The sequence below is a fragment of the Cricetulus griseus genome, chromosome 3 (genome assembly GCF_003668045.3).
Source record: "Cricetulus griseus strain 17A/GY chromosome 3, alternate assembly CriGri-PICRH-1.0, whole genome shotgun sequence".
In the NCBI taxonomy this organism is placed as follows: Eukaryota; Metazoa; Chordata; class Mammalia; order Rodentia; family Cricetidae; genus Cricetulus; species Cricetulus griseus.
This window is the reverse complement of record NC_048596.1, coordinates 15,519,076-15,538,525: the sequence shown is the minus strand read 5'-3', so window position 1 is coordinate 15,538,525 and position 19,450 is coordinate 15,519,076. Positions and strand designations below refer to the sequence as shown.

Below are 19,450 nucleotides of genomic sequence, written 5' to 3'. Positions count from 1 at the left end.
AGGCCAGCCTGGTCTCCAGAAGTGATTGCCAGTATAGGCTCCAAAGCTACACAGAGAAACCCTGTCTCGAAAAACCAAAAAAAAAAAAAAAGAAGAAGAAACAAAACAAAGAAAGGTCACAGAAAGGAAAAAAAAGAGGGCTGGAGAGACCAGTTTTTGTTTAGGGAAAGGAGTTTGAGATCTGATTTTAAGGGTATAGGCTGGCAGCCCAGGGTCCTCCTTTTTTAAACACTTATTTTTATTTTATGTGTGTAGGTGTTTGCCTACATTTAGGTTATGTGCTCTGGAGTCAGAAGAGGGCACCAGAACCTTGGGAACTGGGGTTCACTGATGGTTCTAAGGAGCTGGGACATAAACTCTGATCCTCTTCAGAGCAGAAGGTGTTTCTAACTGCTGAGCCATCTCTCCAGCACCAGTCTTCCCACTGAAAAGACGGTCAAGCTAGCTTAAGGGTGCTGGAGGTTGTGAAAGACTTACAAGTCTGAAGAAAGGGCTTAGAGCTCAGGTTCCATGTATCCAGGCCATAGCTGGGAAAGAGCTGAGGGAACTGGTTTGTTGGGAACAGACTGAGTTCAGCAGCACGCTGGAGCCTGGGACTAACATACACCTGTGGCTCTAACAGGGCATGGGAATCTTGGAGGGCTCTCCCCTCCTTTACCTCAGAAAATGCTTTCACCAGGGGCCTTCCCCACAGGAGCTACTGGGGGACACTGGGTAGGACCCAGATCTGGAGCTCCAGGGGAAACTGCTAACCACTGTTTCCTGAGTTCGAATAGTTAGTTCCTGTCTCTTGGATCCACCCCTTCTCCCCCAGCAGGGTAGCGCAGGGCAGGGTCTGCACCTGGCTAGCTCTTTCACCAACACACACACACACAGGAGCAAGCGTTGAATTCAGTCTTACAACTACCGTCCCAGGACCCAATAACTCAACACAACCTCACTGTTAAGCCATGCATTCAATATAAACATACTCTCATTATATACTTAGAGCCTCTATGCACCCCCAAATGTCATGTTTTCTTTGCCTCATTGAGTATTACACTTCTAGCACCTAGAATTAGGTCTGGTAGGTAGCTAAGAGGCCTCAACTAATACTCGCTGAATGAATTCTCCAACCCATACACAAATATGCATGTATGTACACATTAATATACTTTATATACATTTACACACATACCTGGGACTCCTCGGCATAAACACACTGGCACACACTCAAACGAAAAAGGCTGGATATGTGCTCTGCAGCAAATCATCTGCTGGCCACGCCTGTGTGTGAGGTGTGTCCATGCCTGTGTGTGAGGTGTGTCCGTATCCATTCGTGGGCACATTCCTAGGCTGGCAATGGGACGGGTAACTGTGTGGGGGGGGACAGGGGTGTGCTAGCCAGCTCTTCTGTTATCTTTCTGTAACTGGGCAGGTGAAGCAGAAGCACAGGCCTATCAGGATTAACTGAAGATCCACAGACCCCAGGAGGGGAAGGGTCTGAGGCTTCCCCTTAGGATAAAAACGAGACACTGGGTGACAGGGGGAATCATGAGTGCTAAGACCCAAGCTCCAACCCACAGCAGGGTCTCCAGGATCTTGACAATCTCTTCAATGGTGAGGAAGTTAGTAGCTAATGAAAATAAACCTGAAGGGGTCCTATTTCTCCTATCTCCCTATGGAACTTAGGTGCCCCTAACAAAGTTGGGAGGGGACAAATAATTCTCTGCTCCTCTCAGAATCCCTCACCAGGACCTCATATGGGCTGGTTTGTTTGTTTTTAGGGATGCCCCAGAAAACAGAAAGAACCTCACAGGCATTCTCTTTTTCGTGACAGGGTTTCTCTGCGGTTTTTTTTTTTTTTTTTTTTAAGGCTATCCTGGAACTTGCTCTTAATAGACCAGGCTGGTTTCAAACTCAGAGATCCACCTGCCTCTGCCTCCCGAGTGCTGGAACTAAAGGCGTGTGCGCCACCACCGCCCAGCCTCATAGGCAATCTAACTGCTCACAAGGTCCTGCAACCCAAGTTCCCTCCAAAGACCCCTTCCCCACAAGTCTTTGAACATCTTCATCCAAGTCTCTCTCCCAGGAGCCTTGCTTCACAGTACAGCAACCTTGTAACAGCTAGAGGTAAGGGGCAACAGTTGGGATTGGGGGTGTTGGGGCTGGATGGGATACGTAGGAAGAAAGACTGGGACCTGGAGGGACAGACAGCCCTGACTCAGAATAGCTCCACTGAGAAAAATGTGAGAAGGAAGGAAATTCCTGAGAAAGCCTGTCTTGAACTCAAGAATCTTGTTTTTGAGACAGGGTCTCAAATGTATAGTCCTGGCTAGCCTGGAACTCACTATATAGACTAGAGAGCCTCTCGCCTCTGAGGCTGTCACCATGCCTGACAAACTTTGCACCAATGACTAACCAGGACACTCTCGAACCAAAAAGTCTCTTTATTGATTGGTACCATACATGACTCAATTGGCCAAAAATAGGAAAAAAAAAAAAAAAAAAAAAAAAAAGAAAAACGAAAAAAGAAAAAAATAGAAGAAAAAAATCATTACAGCAGGGATGGGACACCCACCTTCCTCACCCTTTCCTTTGGCTCCTGACAGAATCCTCCCAAAAGTGGCTGGCATGGAGGAAGCAGGGCACAAGGGACCCCAAAATCCAAAAGGGAAAACGGGGAGAGAGGAGGCACCCATACACTCTGGGACTGGCCACAGGAAAAGGCATCAGAGCCATGAGCCAAAGAACCCTGCTCTGGGCCTCTCCTCACCCTGCACCACACACTCCAACACCAATTTGGAGCTGAGGATACTGGCTGCCCCTCCTCCCCTCTGTGAGAGAGGGGACACGGGATGGGGTATGACAGAGGCCTTTCTGCTTGGTGGGCTTTGCTGGATAGCCTTGCAGCTCCTTTCCTCCGTGCAAGAGTGGTTAGGACTAATAACAGTTTGAGGGGATGGAAGAGGAGGGCTCTGGAGTAAAGTGGCTAAAGTCCTCTCATCCTATTCCTGACACACTGAGACAAAAAAACACAGAGACAAACAAAGCAGTTCCCTTCTTCCCTCTATGCTCCCTGAGGAGGAGCCTCCCCACCCATCCAAGACAGCTGCTCTACAGAGGACTGCAAAAATACACACCATGGAGGGGGAGGGCTAGAGGGACTCACAAGCACTAGGAGACCAGGCTAGAGCCCTGGAGGCTGGGGAGACGGATAACAGGGGGTTGTCAAAATATGTGGTCATCAATGATCCCACCTCCACCACGATGGCATGCTGCCCCCAACTCCAGTCACCCCAGAGGGAAAGAAAAGAGATGACAAAGTGACTCCTTGGTCCGAAGCTTCTCAAACTGTATAAAATGGTATGCACATTGCCCTGCCCCAACTCTCACCCCCACCTGGGTCCTAGACCCTCCATCTGCCGAAAGGAGGGAGGTAGATGGATTTTCAACAGGGGAGTAGGGGAACATGAGTAACTTTTTTTTAATTTACATTTTTAATAATATTATTTTTTTTTTAAAAACTTGGAGCTGGGTAAGTGGCAAAAGGGAGGATCCCAGAATTTTACCCTCTATTAACAGCCGCCTAGGGGAAAGGCATTCAACCAAGCCCCATAACTTTAAGCCCCTAAGGGCTGTGGGTATAAACCCCAGGCTCAGAGGGACAAATCAGGAAGCTGGGACACCCAGAACCTGGGGTGAGAATGGGGGCAAATGCCCTGGGGAGAGGAGGGTTAGGACATCTCAGAGGCCCAGGGTCCACACAGGCATCAATATGAGAACCCCCTTCCCCCAAAAGGCTCTGCAGGGGCCAGGCCCAGCCCAGGGCAACTCTGGGGCAAATCTTGGCACCTGCCCCCCATGAGTCCAGTTCCTCCCTGAAGTGGATGGATGGAGGTTGCCCATTTCAGATGCTCAGTCTCTCATTTGTCTTCTGCTCCCTGGGCTGTGAGGGGTGGGGCAGGCAGAGCCCTGGGTGGCCACAGCAGGGCCTTTCTTTACTGGGAGGCCTGTGACGTGGGGTTCTCCGATTTGCTCTCTTGGCTGGATGGAGGCTTGCTGTTCCAGGGGCTGTTGGCGCCCAATGCGGGGGAGTTGTTAAAGCTGTCCTCGTCGTCAATGCCGTTGGCCGCGTCAAACTGGGTGTTCTCCAGCCGAGTGATGAGCCTCTCGTCCTCGTCCCCGAACTCCCCGCCCATCAGGGTGGGCTCCCCCACCACCATCACATCCTGAGAGTGGCGGAGGTCCCCAAACATAATCGGGGCAGGGGCTCGCCCGACCCAGGGCAGCAGATATCCCCAGAGCCCCCATACCCTCCCTACAAGCTCAACACCCCGCCCCCTCTTCATATCCCAGTTTAAAACCCCAACTCTAGACACCCTCGGCTCCTGGAATCCTTCCCACTAAAGGATGCCAGAGCATCACAGCTTTTAGCCCCTACCCACTGGATTCTGGAAATACCATTTTTACTCCCTAGCTCCCTAAACCACCCCCCTCTGGTTTTTGGGGTCCCCTAAACTTCTGTCTATATGTAAGAGAGTGAGCAGACCAAAAACATGAGGGAGGGAAATGTGCATGTGCGTAAATGTGCATGTATTCTATGTATGCGACCTTCAAGCCTGCAAACGATTCCATCAGTGTCCGTGTACTCTGATGGGTGTGGCCTCACGCTATCTGCTCTCAACGCTGCACATTCTCACACAGATCCTGTCCCATGCTCTATGCACCTATGGCTGAGTTTGTGTGATCACAACCATGCATGTATGTGCCTGGCAAGGATTTTCTCATCAGTGAAAGGAATCAGATCATGCTGGCTCTAGAGTACATGGGGAAACTGTCTTTGCTTCTATGCCTGCTTGTAAGCTCAGGTCAGACAGGGGTCAGGGATGAGCAGTGGGGCAGCCCAGAAGAGAAGAAAGCCGAGATGCTTACAGGTACCTGGCTGGAGAGCGCGAAGGTGCTGGCGGGGCTCTTCTTCTTGCTGTTGCTGTTGTTGGTGTTGCCACCCCCAGAGCTCATGGTGCTACCCCCTGACATCTTCCGTTTCCTCCGTTTGCTGGGCTGCTGTCGTGCAGGCTCCGCTGTGGCAGGGAAAGGACACTCAGGTGGGATAGGGCCCTGGACCCCTAGTCTCCATTCCCACTCCTCAGGAGAAGTGTCTACCCTGTCCTCAGTCTTGTAGTCCCAGGAGTAAGAAACAGAGCAGAGGGAACTTCATGGAGATAAGAGACATAGCCTCAGGGTGTCCTGTCAGAGCAGGGCAAGGCACTCACCAGGAGGTGCTACCATGCGCTGCCACTTCTGGAAAAGGCAGGTCTTGAGGCAGTCTCGGGGGCTGAGGCTGTAGGTCTTGTGGCGTGACATGAGTTCCTGCATGGGCTCGAGTATCACACAGAGCTGCCGGGAGACCAGAAGATGGATTACACTGTTAGGGGAGACATGCAGCTCAAACGAGAGAGCCTGGGGCAAAACTGGGGTGATCTGAGACTTACTCGGAGGTAGTTGAGAGTGGAATTGGATAGCCCACACCGGGTGATGTTTTTGGAGAGCTGATCCAGCATCTGGGGGTCCTGGGCCTGGAGAGAGAGAAAGAACAGTGGCATCTGAACACCTGAGCATGTGACATTAAGAAAAAGGGGCTAATATTAAACCCATCTCCCCTCTGTCCTCTAAATTCAGACAGGAAATGGCACAGACTGCTCAACCCCACTGCCGCTAGCTTTGCCCTTACATTAGGTCCTGCTCACGACTCACGTGCATGGCCAAGATGCTCCTGGGTATGAGTTCTCGGTGCTGCCGGATACTGAAGTGCCATGTCTTTATCCGCATCATGTCGTCAAACATGAACTCCAGGTACAACCGGCCCTCCACACACACCTGGGGATAGGCTCATCATATCCCTGCCCCTTTCCCACAGACACAAAAATGTGCCTGCTACAGCTCTCCCCTTGACTCAGGATCTCTCCCCCTGCAAAAAACTTCCTGCTACCTGTGCAAATATCTGGGTGCATAAAGTGTTGCAGCACGCCCCCCCCCCATATACCTGTCACACCTGGCCTTTACACTCACATATACTTACACACACATAGTAGGAAAGCTTAACAGATCCTCGTCCTTTTCCCAAGTAGCCAGAGAAAAACCCATCTGCTACAAGCTCTATGAGGGCAGGCTCTCATTCATCGTATACCTCGGGGCCCAGAAAACTGACATGAATAAACCAAATAAATATCTGCTGATGCTATGCCTGCCCTCCCTTCTCATTTGGCCACTTCCCGTGATGCCTCCGTGGGGAAGAACAGCTGTAGTACATGTTGGGAAAGAGGAAACCAAAGCCAGGTGCCCTTGGTGTTCCATATCCTGCTGGTTTGCTGACCTGGGTGAACATGGGTTTGCCGTGCTGGGTCACCATGCTGCCCTGGTCACAGTCGAGGGATACAAAGTTGCTGTGGAATGCCTCCTTGGGGTGCTTAAGTACATAGTACAGCTCCGTAGCACCCCCCTCAAAAATGCTGCGGAAGTAGCGTGGGATCAGGGTCCGGCCAATGGCTGTACAGACAGGACAAATTGTTCAAGACAGAGGTACTTCAAAAAGGACCAAGGCAGACTCTCAAAGTTCTCACAGAGGCCACTCACTGTATCTCTTTGGTCCATCCTCCAGGCAGAAAGTGATGGTCAACATGGCATCATCCTCAAAGAACTCAGTCGTGAAAGCATCCCACCAGAGATTGTCACACTCCTAAAGAGCACAGAAATGAGTGTGCGCGTGCAACGAGACATCCAAAAGGGGAGTTCATCTGGCCCTCCCCTCCTAGTCTCTATTCCCTTGGCCATACCTCTGTCCAGTTCTGTAGCCGCTTGTTAAGCTCAAATATCCTATAGTCGGTTTGGTTACCATATGGTGTATGCCTCCTGGGGAGTGAAGCAGTGAGGTCAGAAGCAGAATCATCCTATCTATCTACCCCACTCCTGCCTAGGTCCATGCAGAGGAAGCTTCTCTACTGGCTGGACTCCACTTACCCTATCCCAGGCTCCAGGTATGTAGGTGGGTACATAGGAGTTGGGCTGTGTAAGGGAAGAGACTATGAGAACCCGGATGGAAGACAGAAACCACTGGAGAAGGGGGGAGGACATTCCCTTCCCTTTCCAGGCAGGCTACCATCTAATGAGGGTTAGGAAGTAGGGGAGCAACTCACCCCACATCCCGATCCAGCATGGTGCCGGGGTGAAAGGGAGGGAAGGCGTTGCCGTTCGGGGGCTCCTTCGGTGAGTACAGCTTGAATGACTTTGAGGAACAACCTAACAAAGAGAATGGCAGTTCCTCTAAGCTTCTTGGGAGCTTCCCTGGAAGCCTGCTAGACCCTGTGGATAAGGCAGGTCTTCTGGAGTCTCTGGTCTGTTTCCCAGAGAGGGTGGGTGAACTAGCAGAGCAGACTACTCTAAGGACCTCTACAAAAATCTAGCTCCCATCCTATTTAATTAAAGAGACTGGGAGTGAGGCTGGAGAGCTGGCCCATACTACTCACTCTCCAGAGGACCTGAGTTTGGTTCCCAGCACATTGGGATGCTTACAACCTCCTGTAACCCCAGCTCCTGGGGACATAACACCCTCTTCTGGCTTCTGTGGGTACCTGCAAATGTGTACACCCTCCCATGTCTCCTCCCCCATAATTAAAAATACAATAAAATTAGGAAGAGAAAGGCAGGCAGGCAGGCAGGCAGGCAGGCAGGCAGGCAGGCAGGCAGGCAGGTAGGAAGGAGCAAGGAGTAGTGAATCCTAATCCCAGTCTGTACTCAAGATACTATTTTTTGGGCTAAGACTGAATGATGAAGGATGAACTGAAGCAAGGAAGAAATGCCAGTATCACAGAAAAAAAGACCAAAAAACTACAAGTTTGCAAACCTCCTTTCTCCCTGCATGGTTTCATTCAATTCTGTGAGGCAGCAGGATTGACAATAACAATCTCATTTTTTAAGATATGGCAACCAAGAAAGGGACTTGCCAAGAACATACTATTAGTAACCAGCAAAGCTCGGATCTGAACCTAGATATTCTAATTCCCATATCCTACTCTATTTCTACCCTTTGACCCCTTTATTGTGTGTTCTGGTGACCAAGGTGGGGACAGATAGAGGGATTTAGGGAATTCTCTGCTCTTCCTCCACCCTGCCAGGTCTCAGGAGGGCAAGGGAAAGAAAGATAAGGGGGGCTGATGTGTCTGTTGGGTGCGGTCCCCCAGATAACAGTTGAGCTTTTGGCCTCCCCCACCAACAGCCACTCCCTTATCAGCCTAGCCCCCATACCCACACCTACAATGGGCAGACCATTGTTTCCAGACCAGAAACTCAATGTCTAGCCCTTTTTGAGCCTCGGGGTAGGAGGGAAGCAGGTGGGCTTCCACTACATTCTACTTACAAACCAACACAGGAACCTGTCAAGAGCCTCCCTTCCGGGGGCTCAGTAGAGACAAACACTAACTGGAAAGGTCTCTGTTGTAGATGGACATGTGCACGGGCCCCCCACACTTTAAAGCAGCATGTGTACTTGCTTACATACTAGTTTATGACTGCTACAGTTAAATTCATACCTGGATAGAAGCCAGTTACCCAGACAACTCTTCCCCTCCCCACCAGAAAAAGAGAGGAAACTGAGGCATAGTCTCAAAGGTTCTGGTCCTGTTTTCACTTCCTTGGCCCCTAAAACTTAAGTGCACCTGGAAGGCTACCTGTATTGGCTATATCTGAGCCCTGTCCCCTAATTTAGATATAAAATTTATTCTGCTCCTGGGGGGGAGAGACAAAGAAAGACCCTGTGCCAACATGTGCCACTTAATTTTTTCCCCAGCGGCTCCATATTACAATGTGGGCAAAAGGAGGGTCCCAGAGGGGCCCAGACTACAGTCTCTAAAGGTGCCAAGAGTCAGAGCTTGTGTGTGCCTACACACGCGTGTGCCTCACCCTGCCTAACAGGCTCCCACCTTCAGCTCGCCTCAACACGCCTACCAAGGGCTAGAACCCAGCAGCCCCAGGCAGTATCAGGGTGCCCACAAAAAGTCCTCATCTCACGCGGGAGCTCTCACAGGTCCACACACTCCAAGCATATTGCTTCCACACACTAGTCCCGGACTGAACCTGTGTTTCAGGAAATGACAGTCTCTACCAGTCTTCAAGACTCTCCACTGCACAAACAAGAGGACAGACTAAAGTTGGAAGGTATGTAGTACACCAAAGGCCAGGTCTAGGCAATGAATCAAAGAGAATGGTTTCTCAGAACTGGCCCTCATCCCCTTTTCCCAAAAAGCAGAACTACCACTGAATTTTTGAGTCTCCTGAAGAAATTTATCAGCTCAAGAACTTGGAGAAGGAAAGCAAGGCAGTTGAGTTCCTCACAGGTATAATTTGGGGCTTTGCTAAAAGTTCTGGGGAGAGCTAAAGCCCAAACTCTGGGGCCTCTATTTACATCTCAAGTGAATGGACACAAAAACTCAGCATCTCTCCAAGAGCAACTCCCAGTAGCCCAGCACAAGGGGCTGGGAGTGAGAAGGGGAGGGCCATCACCCTGACCATCTGTCCCTGTTGCTGCCTGTCCACAGGAGGAGGAACACAGGGACCAAAGTGGGGGTGGGAGTGAAGGAAGTGTGTTATTCAGCCCCAGAGTCAACACCTGCCCCTCAACCATCTGAAAGCTTTGAGGAAGGGGGCTGAAAAAAGGAGCTCAGAACTAGCAAAGTTTGGTCAGTTTGGAAGCACCGTCCCGAGGCTGAGAAGGTACCTCCAGCTGGGCATTTCCATGGTAACCAGACTGACCTGAGGGCTGGCCTCCTCCCTTTCGGGGCTGACCATAGGTCAGCACGCTTGCAGCCCCCACGCTGGGAGCCGGGACACTTCTCCCCCAGCCAGCATACCAGGCCTGGGCTAGACATAGGGCCTTTTGCCCACCCCAACAAGCTTCAAGGTGCCCAGACTTACCTGGGAGAACTGAGGGGATCGGGGAAGGTGCGGGGAGCCCTCAGGGACCCTGGCAAGGGTGAGGACTTAGGTGGAGCCAACTTCAGCAGCTCATGTCCCGAGTGGGACAGGCCGGTCTAGCTGGGAGCTCCACTCCGCAGGCCGCACAAAGACTCGCGTGCACAGCCTCCGCCCGCCCGGCGGCGTCCACAGCCCGGGGGGAAAGTTACAATGGCCACTGGGCCAGGGGCCGGGGGCCGGGGGGCCGGCCTGGGGGGCGGGGGGCCGCGGGGAGTCCGGAGCCTTCTTTGTTTGCAAGGTTTCCCTCAACAATGGCTGCTCGGCTCTTTCCTCTCTCCTCCTCCTCCTCCTCGGCTCTGCCCGCCGCCGCCTCTCGCTGCCTCTGCCTCCAAGCAGCCCGCCCGCCCTCCCTAGGCCACCGGGCCCCTCTGCTGGGGAGGCGGGAGACGCAGGGCCCGGCACTCACACTCACTCACACTGGCACACTCAGACACACGCAGCGCTCGCTCGCCGCGCCGCCGCCCGCTCCTTCCTTTCTCCCTTTCTCTCCCTGCTCCCTCCCTCCTCCCTCTCCTCCCCGCTCGCTCTCCGAGCCTCTCTCCGAAGGAGGCCCCAGGGCGGGCGGAGGGTGGAGCTGCCCCGCCGGCCCCGCCCCCTCCCCGCGAGCGAGGAGGAAGAGCGGAGGGAGGGAGGAGGGACTGCTGAGAAAAACAAAAGAGATTGAGACCCGGAGGCTGGGGACTGAACGGATTGGGCCAGGGGAGACCTGGACCGGCAGGAGGCCTAGGGAAGCCGGCAGGGAAACGCACCCTCCAGAGCCACATGCAGAGGTGAAGGGCGGTGCTGGCCTTTGCAGACTCCTAGTATCTTCACCCAGCCAGCCAACCCCCACCCCCCTCAGGTTAAAGGCCGGCCTGAGAAGCCACTCTGAGCTCCTCTGGAGAAATCCAAGAGCGGCGAGGTGGGAGGAACTTTGGGGGGCAGGGTTACTTTACACAGACCCACATTCTGAGTTCAGCTTGAAAATACTAGAGAAAGGGGGACAGTCCAGGCTTCCCCGCCCCAAACCCAGCCGAGTCCCAAGCCCTGGATCAGAGATCCCCTTTACGGAACACCCTTCCGGGACACCACCCCTGAAGCCACGTGGATGCTAGGGAAAAGCGTTTGGCCGGTGTCAGGGTAAGGAAGGCAAACTTGCCTATCCAGGGGACCTTCAAAGGGGTCCTTGGATCCTTCCTACTGCCCCAGGTCTTAATAAAGGTATTTGGTTAGTGGGAGGGAAAGAGCTTGCCTAGAGGAAGAGATACTTCTGAAACTTTGGTGGGAATTTAGGCCCCACTACTTAGACAGGAAACGGATGCACAGGTACACACTCTGAGAAAGGGACACCCACTTTCATTCTCTGCAGTTGGAGTGTGTCCTCACTACCCTGGCTCCCCCAACACTATTCACAACCAATTCAAAGCCAGGATTTTTCATGACACTCACACAGAAGCAAGAAAATGACGGTACTGCACCTGGCTCTGTAAACAAGCTCCACACATAAATTACACCTTTCACACAAATCAGTATCTGACACACACTCCTAAAACCCTAAACACACACATTGCCTACACGTATACCGAGTCTGGGGTAGACCTTGATGTCCGTTTCTATGGGGGCTGGGACCATGCATGGATCCTGACCCCAACATACATACCAAAACTGTCAATACTTGCTACATCCGGCACACGCTGTATGTACTATGGATATCCTGGTTGGTCAATTGCTATGCACCGACTCTCCCTAGCCCATCTTCTCTGGAACCTGGACTCCATTCTCCTTGCTCATATGCTGTGCCCCAGCTTTCACAAACAATTGAAATCTATGCTACTTATCCAGAATCTGCAATATATAGCCTACCACCAGGATATAAGACATTCCTTCTCACCTGAAAATTTAGATCCTAATTCTGAAATAAAGAACACTCTTCCACCAGCAACAGAACAAAGCTGTCATTTGTGCCTTTAAACTTTCCAAAGTGATCTGGACAGAGTGGAACACACCTGTTATCCCAAAACTTGGGAGCTGAGGTAGGAGGATTTCAATGAGTAGAGTTCCATGGTCAGTCTCAGCCATGTGGAGACTATTTCAAAAATAAATACATGGTTTTGGATGTGGTGGCACATCCCAGCACTTGGAAACAGAAGTAGGCAGATCTCTGTGAGTTCAAGGCCAGTCTAGTCTAAATAACAAGTTCCAAGCCAGATAGGGCTACATAGTAAGACCCTGTCTTAAAATACATATACACATGGGGCATGTGGGCCTGGTGGAGCACAGCCCTAATCTCAACACTCAGAAGGTTAAGTAGGAGGAAGGATCAAGGAGTTGAAAAATAGCCTCAGCAAAAAACCAAATAAACTTTTCAAGCATGTTGATAGTTATCACCTGAAGTGTACTCGCAGATTCGAATACACACATGGACATTCGTCCAGGGGACCAAATACACAGACTTCACCAGAACAAGTGAGCCAGGAGGACTTTTAGTTGGAAACCTGGACTTTCAACTCTACTTGATGTAAACCCAGTCCTGGAGCAAGGCAGTCATTCCTAGTCCCGTTCCCTTCCCCCTCCAGGCTTCAAATGACTGTCCACATAGGGGTGGGGGAGGAGGGCATGCTCTGGCTTTTGCCCCCAGCCCAGAGCTCAGAACGGTCTAGTCTGAAAGGGGCCTCCCCTCTCACTGTGCGGGGAGGGGGGGGGGGCCTGTGCACCACCAAGGCGCACCAGGCCTCTGACCTGTCATTCAAAGGGCTGGTCACCCTTTTCTGTGTTAAGTCTGCCCCTGCTCTGCCCCAGCTTCCTAGCGCACAGGGCAGGAAAGGCCCAACTGAAGGCAGCAAGCTTATGTCACAAGGCCCTAAAAGCTGCTGCGTGGGGGATGGGGGGGCAGCAAAGAATAGCAAAGGTGATGAGGGAGAGAAGCCTGCGAGGTACTTCTGGAGGTGGGGGCTCAAAGAAAAGCAGCCCACAGTGTGAGGCGCAGCACTGCCCCCTGCCCGGGCCCCTGACCCAGGCCTCCAGTGTGCCTGCCCCCATTCCTTTGTCTGTGCCCGGCCTCCCGTTGGCCTGGCGCTCTGCCATCCTCCTCTCCTGGCTCCCAGCCGCCACCACTGCTGCCTCCTCCCCTCCCCCTACTTCTCCCTGCCTTAACCCTTCTGAGCCACATGCTGCCCCAGACAGGCCTTAGCGCCTCAGCATCCTGCCCAGGGAGATGCTCCTTAGCAAGGCTTCTTCCTGTTTCTGGTCATTTAACCCCAAGATGTTCTCCACCCCAGGAGCACCAAGAGGGCTAGAGGGGCGTGTACATGTGTGTCTTGTGGTGTTCCCGCATGTGCATCTGTGTGTCTGTATGTGCTCTGGCTTCCCTGAGTCACATGTGTGGGGCATGTGCTGTCTCTGTCGGGCTGGGGGAGGAGGAGCCCAGAGACAGCAGAGCACAAAGGAGAGACTCAGGCAGGCAGGCAGGCAACCTGCCAGGGCGCCTAGGCCCCAGGGCTCCTCAGGGTGATGGTGGTCTTCAGGCCTGGGCTGCTATTTGCAGCCAGAATGCCCTTGGTTGAATGAAACATGTGCTCTCCCCCACACATGCAAGCCTGGTCCCTTCTCTTACCCCAACTCCTACCATTCTCTACCTAAGGCCTCTCTTTAAGCCCCTCCCATGGGGTTTTCCTCTTGAAGTCTCATGTCCATCCACTCACTGTGACACCAGTCCTTCAGACTTCTACACAATCAAAAAAAAAAAAAAAAAAAAAAAAAAAACTCTCCCCTTAGCCACCTTTTGCTCCCTCTCTCTCACCCAAGCCACCAGACAAGAACGTGAGTTTTGGGGCACTGACTGAAAATGCACACACACATCCCTGGGCATGGAGCCTCTTCCTGTCTCCATGCTAGTCACAACGACTCTGAGGAGGAAATGCCCTCCCACTGACACAGGTACTCTGCCCCAATTCCAGGACCAATGCCCCAACCTACCCCAGGCTGACAACTTCTCCATATACAACCCCTATCTAATATTTGTAGGAACTAAGAATAAAAATTTAAGTTTCAGTCATTCGGTGGTGGCACACACCTTTAGTCCCAGCACTCAGGAGGCAGAGTCTGAGTTCGAGCGCTGTAGGCCCTTCCCCACTCTACAGAGTGAGTCCCAAGACAGGGCTGTCTGGGGGATGACAGACTTTAAGTCTGTCAATAGCTTGTTGGAGCCTGACCTTACTTTGGGTTCTCAAGCATGACATTGGAGGGCAAGGACCCAAGGGTGGGCTGAGAGCATGAACTACCTTGTCTAGCACTGGCCAATTGCAAAGGAGAAAATACACAAACACACATCAAATCGGTGGGGCGGCTAGGAGGCTAGGCAGGATTCCAGCTTGGCAAGATCTTCCCTCCTCTTCTCCACCCTCTGCAGAAGGAGCCAGGGTTCCCACACCCAGATATTCCAGGATCCTCAGGCTCTCCTAGGCCTCCTCCTGGGCCCCATGCCCCTAAAATGTCAGCCTCAGCAGGCACTTGAAGTGTGTGCCCAACCCAGTCCAACTTGGCCAGGGTCACGTGATCTCCAAGGAAGCTTCTGCACTGGCAGCTTCCCTTGGGGGAGTGTGTGTTTGTGAGTGTTGGGGGGGGTCCCTAGTTATGACGTATAGGCTTCTTGGAATACAAGACACCTAGAAGGGCAAGGGATCCAGACCAGGCTAGACCCAGGACAGGGACCACTGACTTCCCAAAGAAAGCAGACTCCATCCTGGGAGGAAGGCCAATCTGAGAACACAGAGTTACAAGGAAGGAAGGGGACAGACTATATTCTGGCACCTTCTTTAGACTACCTCTCCCATCACATGGCTCTACTTTTTCCTCCTAACACTTGTAGAGCCTACACTCTGACCCTATGAGAAAAAACTCAGACACAGGTGTGGCCTAGCAAGAGCTGATCTGTTTTCGGGGGTGGGGGGGGGGGGGGGGGTTGTGATTTGAATTTGGGTTCTCAAGTTTTCACTTGGGGGGGTCAAGCATTGCTCCCCCTAACTCAACTCTGTAAACCACTCTTACTTCATAGCCTATCTGGAACTGATACATTTCCCCTCCCACGAAGGGAGATTGCTGACCCAAGGGCCCAATTATCTGACACCCCCCTAGGAGTGCTTTCTGTCCCTTAGGAGGGCCAACCTTCCGTGGCAACAGACAGGAAAAGTTAGAAGGGGGCAAGATGGGCCCAAATCAACTCCTCCCCCAGACAGCATCCTCAGAAACAGCCCGAGGGGGGGCAATGTCACAAAATATGTAAGAGTCAATAAGCAGCAGGGAAGGGGGGGAAACCCAAACCAGCCAATCACAACTCCACGATGACCTGAGGGGGGGGGTCAAAAGTCCAAAGTCACTTCTGATTGGCTAACACCCTGGAATTCTGGGAATTTCAGTCCCCCCATCCCTCCCTAGTTAGCCTTCCCCACCTCAAAAAAAAAAAAAAAAATACAAGGCATCCTCAGCGCCCGTCCCCCCCCCCGCCCGTGCCTCTGGGCTGCTGCTGCGCATTTACACAGATGAGAAAACCCTCCCCAGACAGAAGCCCCGCTAACTCCATGCAGCCCCCGACCCGCCATGCCTTCGACGGCCCCCACATGCTAATTATCACCAAACCAGGGGGGAGGGAGCCGACAGGGAGGGAGGGAGGGGGGACCGGCCAGGCAGCCGCGAGACCCACTCACCAGGACAGGCACAGCCCACTGACATCTTCACATCGCCCGCCGCTGGGGGCCCAGCCGAGTCACGGTGCCCGCCCCTCGCAGGGACAGGCCGGGCATGAGCCGCTGCCGCCGCCCGCGGCCCCCGATGCCCTCGCCGCCGGCCCGGCCCGGCCTCCGCCCGGTGCGGGCGGCCCCTGCCTGCGGCGAGGGGCCTGTCAGGCGCGGAGCAGACAGGAAGGAAGCCAGGCAGGAAGGCGAGCTGCCCCTGCGTGTGTACGCGCGGGTGTGCGTCCCCGGAGTGTGTGTCCGTGTGTGCGCGTGTGCGTGTCTGTGCGCTCCCGCCGCCCTCGCCCTCGCCGTCGCCGTCGCCGCCCTCGCGCTCGCTCCCGCTCCCGCTCCCGCTCCCGCTCCCGCTCGCGCGGCCTCTCCCTCTCGCCGGCGCCGGCTCTCGGGCCCCAGTCGGGCTGGGCCGGGCCGGGCTTTATTAATATGCTAATTGGCCTGCTGGTGGGAGGGGAGAGCCGTGTCAAAGTGACCCGGGCGAGCGCGCCGCGAGCGACGACGTGCGTGCGCCGCGCGGCGAGGGGCAGGGAGCGTCCCCGGGAACGGCATGCATGTGACGCAGCTCCTAAAAAACGAGCCGACACGGAGGCAGAGACCCCGGCGAGGGCGGGCGAGCGGCGGGCGGGCGGGCGGCGGGGAGCCGGAGGATGCGAAGCCTCACGCTCGGCGTCCGTCCTCCGGGTGCGCGGGGCTGGGAGCGGGGCTGAGCGGGAGCGGGGCTTCGGGGAGGCGGAGCTTGGGTGGGCAGTGAGGTGTAGCCCCGTCTCTCCGCCCCCCGTGAGGGACGGGCACTGACCCCTGCCTCTGCTCTCCGCCGAGACCCCAGTCCACAGACCCGGTGTCACGCGCTCCGCCCGCAGCTGGGTGCGAATAGAAGCACGATCCTGATTCTCGGAGCAACCCCTGGACCCATCCCCTCTCTAAATTAGCCAGACCTTGCCTGCTAAACCAGTTGGGACTGGAGCTAAAGGGGTTAATTAAGTAGGGCCCCCGCCTAAGGGCCTGAGATCCGCGTTTTGCAAGGGGATCTCGGGGGCTACGGAGTGACCACTAGGTTTGAATGGGGGGGGGGGACGATTGCGAAGGCCATCCTTTCCTCTTGCTGGCTCTGACGCACCAGAAGAGACACTCCCCATCCCCCACTTTCTCCTTGCAGCCCTAGAACCTTCTACCCACCCACCCCCATCCTCCGCCCCCTGGAAACAGCTCTCTGTTGAGGGTTTTGGAGGTGGAGAACAGGAAGCCGACTCCTCCACTGCCCCCTACCCGTAGGGGCAGAGGCCGTGGCGCGGGTGGGGGGTGGGGCATCCTGGACCGTCTATGTAAGAAACACTGTTCTTCCATTGGGAGAAGCTTCCCAACCTTCAGGCAGTCCTCAAGGACTCCCCAACCCAGCCCTAAGAGGGAAAGAACTCCTCCATCCCTTCCCCAAAGCCCAGCCCTAGCTGTCTCATAAACAGGAAATACCTATTAGCGGGGAGGAGGGGAGCTGCCTGAAGGACAGAGTTCCAAGGGGTCCCCAAGCCCTAGCTTCAGGGTGTGTTCCACGGGTGGATGCTGGGGACCTGGACTAGTGTCCCTTCTCTTAGGTATCTGGACTAGATTGGGTAGGGGGTGGTGGCTTCCTTTTGTCGCTAAAAAGGGGGATTGGTTGAGAAAGGTGTTTGATTTCCTTATCCGGACTTAAGAGTTTGCACAGCTGGCTTGACTGACCAGAGGTTACAGATGTGGAGGCTAAAGTGCTGTGAGACCCCCTTCTCCCAACCTTAGGGGAGTTTTGCTAAGGAACAAGAAACTATGGAAGGAGAGTGTGGGGGTTGGAATGAGGGCGTGCCTAGGAATGGACCACCCTTCCCCCAGTGTTTAGAACAGGGGGAGATCCTCACACTGGATTACACTGCTTGCAGCCTTCCGTGTCCCCACCCCCACCAAGGGCATAGAGGGACTTGACTGAAACCATCCACACACAACCATCACCCTCTGCCTGAGCCCATCTCCTTCCCACTCTCTTTCAGAGGTCAGCTCTAGAGGGAGTAGAGAGAACCGAACCGAAGGCAACAAATAGCCCAGAGTTCTGGAGGCTTATATTTGAAATCCAGCCTCAACCCCTCACGAGCAGAATGACCAGGACAGCCGACAGCCCCACCCTGAATTCCAGCTTTACCTTCTGTAATTGGCACCTGCAGCTTGATGAGACGTAAACCAGACAATGTATACCCAGACGCTAGAGAGCCCCTCCACCCCTTGTCGCCAGTACAGGGTAGACAGCAGTACTGGCATGGTTATTTATTATTTAAAGATGATTTCAAGGATGACAGGACAGTGCTGAATGTGACAGTGTGACGCGGTACAGAGGAAGGGGGTTGTTTAACTCCCTATCTCCAGCATCCATGAGTGTGCCTTCTCCCAGTCCTGTGACCACTTGTCCCTAAGGCCGTTCATTCCATGCAACTAGCTAGACCAGATTCCATGGTGATTCGGATCACTTGGTGGACAATGGGGACATCAACCCACCTTACAGAGGTCTCCGTGTCTTTGGAATCACAGGTTCTTTCAGGATGCAGATGTGGAAGGTGAAATGCAAGAAAGGAGAAAAAAAAAAGGAACTGCAATGTGGGCAAGTCCCAGGCTCTGTGCTAGGCATTTCGTACCTGTGGTCTCCTGTATAAGGACATTTCGTGTTTGGTGTTGGTGTGTGCAGCTGCATGTGCCTGTGCACATGTGTGCACAGGTTCATGTGTGCACATGGAGGCCAGAGCTCAACCTCCGGTGAAGTTCCTCAAGAGCCATCTTATTTGTTTATTTATTGTTGCTTTTTCCAGACAGGGTTTCTCTGTGTAGCCCTAGCTGTCCTGAAACTCACTCTGTAGATCAGGCTGGCTTCGAACTCACAGAGATCCACCTGCCTCTGCCTCTCCAGTGCTGAGATTAATGGTGTGTACCACCACTGCCCAGCAAGCCATTTTATTTTTGCGACAGGGTCTCTCCCTGAGCTCTGGGCCTCCCAGATTAGGCTAGGCTGGCTGGCTACTGTGGAGCCCCAGGAATGTGCTCTTCTCTACCTCCCCAGTGCTGGGATTACAAGGGTTTCCCACTGAAGGAAAGGTTTCCCACTGCACTTTGTATGTACGTGCTGGGAATCAAACCCAAGTCCTCATGCTTGCACAGCAAACACCTTTCCAATTTAGCTTCTCCCCTGTCTAGAATGTCTGATGCTTCTGCTTCTGCCTCCCAAGTGATGGGGCACCACACCTAGATTCCATGAGGACCTTTGGAAGGTGCTATTTATTGCCTGCATGAGTGAGCAAGCAAACTGAAGTTCAGGACTGGGCCACAGCTCAGTGGTAGAGGACACACATCGTGTATCTTCAGCTCTGCAACACTGGGGTTCAGAGAGCTTATTGCCTTTTATTTAGAGGGGAGGAAGAGATTTTAGGAGAGGGAAAGGGGCCAGGTGGTAGTGGCGCAAGTCTTTGATCTCAGCACTTAGGAAGCAGAGGCAAGTGGAGCTTCCAGGCCAGCCTGGTCTACAAAGCAAGTTCCAGGATAGCCCGGGCTACACAGAGAGTTTGAGACCAGCCTGGTCTACAAGAGCTAGTTCCAGGACAGCCTCTAAAGCCACAGAGAAACCTTGTCTCCAACCCCCCCAAAAAAGGGATAAAGTTAAAAGCATATATGAAAATGCCATCGTGAGTAATGGGATTGAACCCAGGGTCTCA

The 19,450-nt window shown here is 53.5% G+C and overlaps 1 protein-coding gene across 4 annotated transcripts; it reads right to left on the bottom strand.

Annotated features, from left to right (window-relative positions):
• Positions 1–3,310: 3,310 nt before the first annotated feature.
• On the bottom strand, positions 3,311–16,022 carry Ldb1 (LIM domain binding 1). 4 transcript variants are annotated; one of them, XM_027407154.2, is made up of 11 exons: positions 15,690–16,022; positions 7,176–7,278; positions 7,000–7,044; positions 6,816–6,891; positions 6,616–6,718; positions 6,356–6,528; positions 5,737–5,859; positions 5,475–5,558; positions 5,256–5,379; positions 4,921–5,063; positions 3,311–4,211 (listed from the first exon to the last, which is right to left on the bottom strand). In XM_027407154.2, the coding sequence occupies exons 1-11, from the start codon at positions 15,712–15,714 to the stop codon at positions 3,981–3,983; spliced, it is 1,230 nt and encodes a 409-aa protein (XP_027262955.1). In that variant the 5' UTR covers positions 15,715–16,022; the 3' UTR covers positions 3,311–3,980. The 4 variants fall into 4 exon arrangements, with proteins under 4 accessions (XP_027262955.1, XP_027262954.1, XP_035297690.1 ...); XM_027407153.2 differs by having other exon boundaries at positions 4,915–5,063; positions 15,690–16,021; XM_035441799.1 differs by having other exon boundaries at positions 4,915–5,060; positions 15,690–15,844.
• Positions 16,023–19,450: the final 3,428 nt, after the last annotated feature.